This window comes from Etheostoma cragini, chromosome 12, assembly GCF_013103735.1.
Source record: "Etheostoma cragini isolate CJK2018 chromosome 12, CSU_Ecrag_1.0, whole genome shotgun sequence".
Lineage (NCBI taxonomy): Eukaryota > Metazoa > Chordata > Actinopteri > Perciformes > Percidae > Etheostoma > Etheostoma cragini.
The window spans coordinates 11556148-11562411 of record NC_048418.1 but is presented as its reverse complement, the minus strand read 5'-3'; the positions used below and the strand labels follow the sequence as shown (position 1 = coordinate 11562411).

General features: G+C 39.2%; 1 protein-coding gene across 3 annotated transcripts in view; it reads left to right on the top strand.

Moving 5' to 3' along the window:
* Positions 1 to 782: 782 nt before the first annotated feature.
* The window catches only part of sppl2 (signal peptide peptidase-like 2), a 12668-nt gene continuing 7186 nt past the window's right edge, over positions 783 to 6264 (top strand). For all 3 annotated transcript variants that reach the window (XR_004658643.1, XM_034886713.1, XM_034886714.1), the window contains exons 1-7: positions 783 to 997; positions 2330 to 2446; positions 3083 to 3265; positions 3376 to 3465; positions 3667 to 3806; positions 4915 to 5057; positions 5959 to 6055. Coding sequence is in view for 2 of the 3 variants with exons in the window: in XM_034886713.1 (XP_034742604.1) it covers positions 950 to 997; positions 2330 to 2446; positions 3083 to 3265; positions 3376 to 3465; positions 3667 to 3806; positions 4915 to 5057; positions 5959 to 6055 (818 nt within the window). In the remaining variant the exon portion in view is untranslated. The remainder of the gene's footprint in view (positions 998 to 2329; positions 2447 to 3082; positions 3266 to 3375; positions 3466 to 3666; positions 3807 to 4914; positions 5058 to 5958; positions 6056 to 6264) is intronic.

Here is a 6264-nt window from a genome sequence, read left to right as displayed (position 1 = left end):
GTTTTACTATACATGTTGCGTATTGAGAATTTCACCAAGGAATCCATATTGTCTCATCTTTATCCATACATCATAATACATTTGTCGATTATACTTTATATTGTTCAATTTTATTTGTATTCATTTAATTATTAATTTGAATCTGCAAAATAGCCAATAAGGGTTAAATGTTGTGGAGTGAAAAGTAAAATATTTGGTGTGGAAATGTAGGTTGGTTAAAGCCATACAGTGTGTAGACTGCTACAACTTGCTGTTGTTTAAAGTTCCTGATAAGCAGTCATACTGGAGGTTGCCCTGTAGTCTATAATTACAGTAAAAATACAGGGTAAGGGATGGAAACCATGGTGCAGCCCTGTCAGCCTTGTTGGCTCAAGTCTGACTTCAAGAGTCCATTCATTTAATGAGGACTTCTCTTTCGGTTATGTAGGCTATGCAATAGTATGTATTGGTAAAATAATAAAGTAAATTGTATAATAAAATGTGAGTTTTTTGCATAGTCTATATTATTATTTCAGATTTATTGAATCACATGTGATTATGTATGGTTTATCTTTAAAAATGCAGTTGGAAATATATATACATTTATATCTGTAATTCATGTTTTACACTCATGAACTATTCTCCATCTTTAAAAGCTCCACCACACCTGTATTGCTTCTACCTAAATTATCAAGACCCGATTAAACATCTTTACTAAACGTCTTGCTTTTTGTAACGTTTTCACCGATTATTATCAAGAATTATTTATTTTTTTGACTGGCTTTAATTTAATCCAATCAGGGACATGTTTGCCCGCTGTCGTGACGTTGACAGCCAATTGAAACCCTGCACAGCAAAACGGGCGTGACTTGTTAGAACAGCTGCTGGGGGCTACGGTGAGGGGCCAGAGAGCCGAACTCTTGGTTGGTTGCTTGATAGGGAAACAACAACAACAAGCTAGCAAGGCATCATGAGGGTCCCTGAAACACTGATTTGGACCGCTTTTCTCATCCAGAAGGTGAGAGAGACCGAGTCTACTTCTCCAAAAGCCATGTATCTGTGCGCTCGTGACGCATTGTGGCATGTGGCTAACCAAAACACTGTTTTTTTTCCAGCCGTGTCCGGGATTATTAGCTTGGATGCTATGCATGTTAGCTTGCAGAGATCACTGTGGGCCCTAGACACCCGCACATCACTCACATTTCGATGTAACAAAAACGAAGATTATTGCTGATTCACCGCATCATCTAAACCGCTACAATGTTCTATGATAGACAGCATTTTTAGTAGCAATTAGCAGACATTGGATCGGGAAATGTTAGCTATAATAACTCACTATAACGTTAGTTAGAAATGTGTGAACGCGTCTGAAACTTGTGACCTCAGGTCGTCATTTTCTCGGCTGATTATTATGTCTTTGCCTAAAATATTCTTTATTAAATGTTCCATTTGTCTTTAACGGTTTGCGTTGATTCAACTTTATTGTAACTTTAGATGCTGTTGTTTGTGATGCTGAGTGTTCATAGTATTTTGTCCAACCCCATTTATATCAGTTAAGGCAGACTCAGTTATACAATTCAACAGCAGCTCATTCTACAGTGAATATACTCATACAAAGGGAAGTTTTAGGTGGGGAAAAACGTTCAATACATAATGGGGAAACAACTATTTTGCGCAGATGCAAAACCAGAAAATGTTTACAATTTCATAATGAGCTGTTGTACATTTAGTGATAATTCGACTGGTCACATATCTTCTCCTTAAATTGCTGTTATAACGTTATTGCTAATGCCCCCAGGCCCCCCTAAGTTTTGGTTGGACCCTGAATGTTTTTAACATCTAGCTCCACCCCTGTCACCCTTTGTGGCATCGCTTTCATTGCCAAAGGCTTTGTGCATGCATATTGTTGTTTAATTATACTCATTTTTAAAGGTTACTCACTACCAGTAAAACAACACTTTTTCTGCTGCCATCAGGTGGGGTCCCTACATGACCTGTCACCTCTTGTGTATATATTATGGGTAATAAAAATAGAGATAACAACAAAATCCCTTGAAAGTATCATTAGTTTGACCATAGTCTTTATTCTTAGTTTACAAAAGGCTACTCTATTGCGCCTGTGTTTGCAGCTTAATACTCCTCAGCTTTACTGTTGACAGGAGTGTTATAAATACATATTATACATTCAGCAATACTTTTGACTTCTACCTTGTTATGGGATTTCTGGTGAAGCAGCAACAACAGATCATCTGTGGCTGGAAATACTGTTCAAGTCTATGATCCAAAAATCAAAGTTACAAACATTTCATGGACACGTGGAGTGATACAGACCTTGTTGTCATGTTGACAGGTGGTGGGAGAGTACGGCATGGCTCATTTCAGCGACAAGGGCAAGAGCAAAGGAAAGGATTATTGCATCTTCTTCAACTCACAATGGGCACGTCTACCTCAGGACCTCAACAAGGCAGTAAGTCACACGAGTGAGGAACACGAGGTGTAAGCAATGACACACACTAGAAAGGATTTACAAAGTGCTTCACAGACACATAGAACAGTGTGGATGAACTCCAGTATGTATGTACTTATATTATGTAGGTGATCAATACAATATTTCAGGAAGCCTCGTACAGGATGCTGAAATCTGATCTCCTCCACTCTACAGTGCCTGTTGGACTCTGGCAGCTGCTTTATGACCCAACTGCAAACGTCTGGAGATCTTTCTGACTGATATCAGAATAGAATGAGTTGCAGTAATCCACTGTGGAGGAAATAAATGCATGAAGGATTTCATTTTTGTATCAACAGGAAAAAAAACTAAAGCACAATTTTTTTTTTTTTTTTTTTTTTTAAATGCAGGTAGTTTCATACATCTATTATTAGGATCAGACTGCGTCTCTGTTGCCTACAGTCTCTTAGCAACGGATATGATCCAGCTCATTTTCAATGATTGAAGAAGCATTTTTAAAGAACAATTATATCCAGCCTATTAATATACAAATATGAAATACATGCTGTGCTATTTTGTCTTTATAATAGAAGAGTGTTGAACCATAACAAAATGTCCCCTAGCTCTAGTCAACATTGCAAACCTTTTGTCTTGAAGTCCCGTCTTCAGATCTATGACCTGACAACATCGGTCCTGTGCTCGCCCTCCGACGTCCCGGATGGAGGTTTCCCAAATCGCATCCCCATGGTGATGAGAGGCAACTGCACATTCTATGAAAAGGTCCGACTGGCCCAGATTAACGGCGCCAAGGGCCTTCTCATCGTCAGCAAGGACAGACTGGTAATCCTGCTTATAACTACTTGTTAAGGCTGTTGCTTGTTTATATTCTGCATAAAGAAGTGGATTTTTGGAAAACAGAAATTCACGTTTCTTTTGTTTTTAAATTACAGACACCACCAGCAGGAAACAGGAGTCAGTATGAGGAGATTGACATTCCTGTAGCACTGCTCAGCTACTCTGATATGCTGGACATAGGCAAGGTGAGAGACCATCAAAACAGTAGACAAACAACCCTCCAGCAACCTGTAGGGTTCTACCGAATTTACAGCCTTAGACACATGTGTATACATTTTTGCCAAATGTAAAATAATGCGTGTTTGATGAGAATCTACAGGGCAGAAGTATGTCCTGATTTAACAGATTCGTCACCCTTAATGTAATGTCGTTTCCAACTGCTGCAGACCTTTGGTAAAGGAAGACTGGTAGCCATGTACGCACCCAATGAGCCAGTGTTGGACTACAACATGGTGATCATCTTTTTGATGGCAGTAGGAACTGTTGCCATTGGAGGTTACTGGGCGGGCAGCAGAGACAGCAAAAAGTAAGTGGACACGACAGAGGAAACTCCCTCCATGATTTTGAATGCTTTTATGGGTTTGAGTGTTACAATATATAGATAAATAACACAGACAGTGATTTACTTGAGGAAAAATGAATTAGTGTTTTACTTTCAATAAAGAGGTATCCCTTTCAGGATTAAATAATGTTTTTAATCAAACCGGGGGAAAAAAAAGTCTTTAGGGACAAAAATGGTAGCTGATTATCAGTGACGATCACCAAAATGCAACCTAGGGTGTTTTTGTGAACGTACCAGAGTCAAACTTTTGTTTAAAAGCATAATTAGGACGTGTAAAGGAGCTCTACACATGAACTCGAGCATTGAGAAAATTGTTTGTGAACACAGAGTTTACTAAAAAGAAAGGTTTTGAACAACTCATAGAAGTGCTCCTAGCTCTCTCATTCAAAAGGCCATTTGACCAAAAACAAGAATACGTGAAATATTAAAAGTGACATTTCCATCCTAATTATATTACTAAACAAAGGTTTGCCTGGGGTACAGTCACAAAAAGACCCTAGGTTGCTTTTTGGCGAGAGTTATGCTTTCAGACAAAATCAGTCAGTTTTCTTGGCAAAGAAGTGAAAGATTGAACAGTGTTTTCAGTCTTAGTGATGTATGTGTATTTGTCTCATACCAAGCAGTCTGACTCATCGGCTTGAGCCAATCTGAGTCAGTCCTTCCTGACGGACTTGCCAAGGTGACTGAGGTCCCAGTCACAGGGGAGTCTCTGATGCACAGGACTGTGGGCAAAAAACATTTTGTAATATGAGTATGTGTTTTAAACTCTGGAAAGAAGGGAGTCCCAGCCAGCCATCCAGCCAGCCGTCCAGCCACCCAAATGATGGTAAATATTGGCTGTGGCTGGTTGGATGATGATCCTGGCTGCTTTGGCAAGTCAGCAGCTATCAGTGAATACTGTTGAGTATAAAACAAGCGAAAGCCCATTTGCTCTAGTCTATGTTGCATAATAAGCTGGCACAAACCGATGAGTGTGCGTGAATACTCATCATTAGTCTCTCGAGTTATGAGCGTCCCAAACAAGTCTCCTCGGGTCAGCGTGCATCTCTGAATTCCGTTCCTCCTCTCGCAGACGCTACATGAAGCACAAGCGGGACGACGGTGCTGAGAAGCAGGACGAGGAGACCGTAGACGTCACCCCCATCATGACCTGTGTGTTCGTGGTCATGTGCTGCAGCATGCTGGTGCTACTCTACTTCTTCTATGATAGCCTGGGTACGATGCCGACAAACACACTCACACTTAAATGATCCGAGCACACATATTATAACCCTCAATATGCTGATTAGGCCTGCACAATTAATCGTTGAATGACTTAGAATTAATTTAATTAAAAGAAATCTGTTTGGTACTTGTCATAGTTCATGTGTGCAATAAACATTAAACTTTGTGAGAAAAATATCATGGCAGAGAATTGTGATATCAATTCTAAGATTAAAAAAATCCTGACTCATATTTTCCCCCAAATCGTGCAGGCCTACTGGTGATCAGTTATACCAATTTACATTTTGTTGAAAATGAAAGAATGTGGTCGACAATTTTTTCCTTGTTTGACAAATAATCTCAACTCAATGACCACTTCCTAGCTTCTTCTGAGCTTTCAACTGCCTCTCGCAGGCTTCCTTGTTAACTTAGATTGAGACATCAATTTAGCATCTGACACCCAATTATATAAGCGCACCACTTAGTTGGCTGTCATTTGACTTTTCTTCTTATTTTAAACTAGATAAATTGCTTGCTTTGGAAACATGGTACATCCCGATACTAAAATAAATTTAGAGTAAGAAGGACAGCAGATGCATAAATGCGCTTTATTTTGTAACTAAAATGCCCCCTTCAAGTCATAGTTTTATAGGTTACTTTAAAAAATCAGCGTGTCATCACTGCCCATATATGTATATAAACAGGGTTTTCAGCAACTATGAAGCACTATACTATAGTGTGGAGTTTCTGTTGCCCCCAATAGGGATTCTAAGTAATGACAACAACACTGTTGGCGCATCCACATGACACAAGCCTTTGATGATTGCATATTTCCTGAGTAGAATATGAGTGGATATCATATAATAATACGCCCTATTCTCCTGCCTGCCTCCTCTGTTTCCTCACTGTTTAGCCATTTGGGTCATAGCCATCTTCTGTGTGGCCTCCTCTGTCGGCCTCCACAGCTGTCTCTGGCCGTTTGTCAGGAGACTCCCTTTCTGCAAGTGCAGGTGAGGCCAGTCATGTCCATATGGTTTTATGATGCTAGCTGCCAGTAAAGTCTCCATACAGTTGCATACATTTTGTAAGCTTTGTCTATAAATGTACTTATTTTATATATATCTATATCTATCTATCTATCTATCTATCTATCTATATATATATATATCTATATCTATCTATCTATCTATATATATATATCTATATATATCTATATATA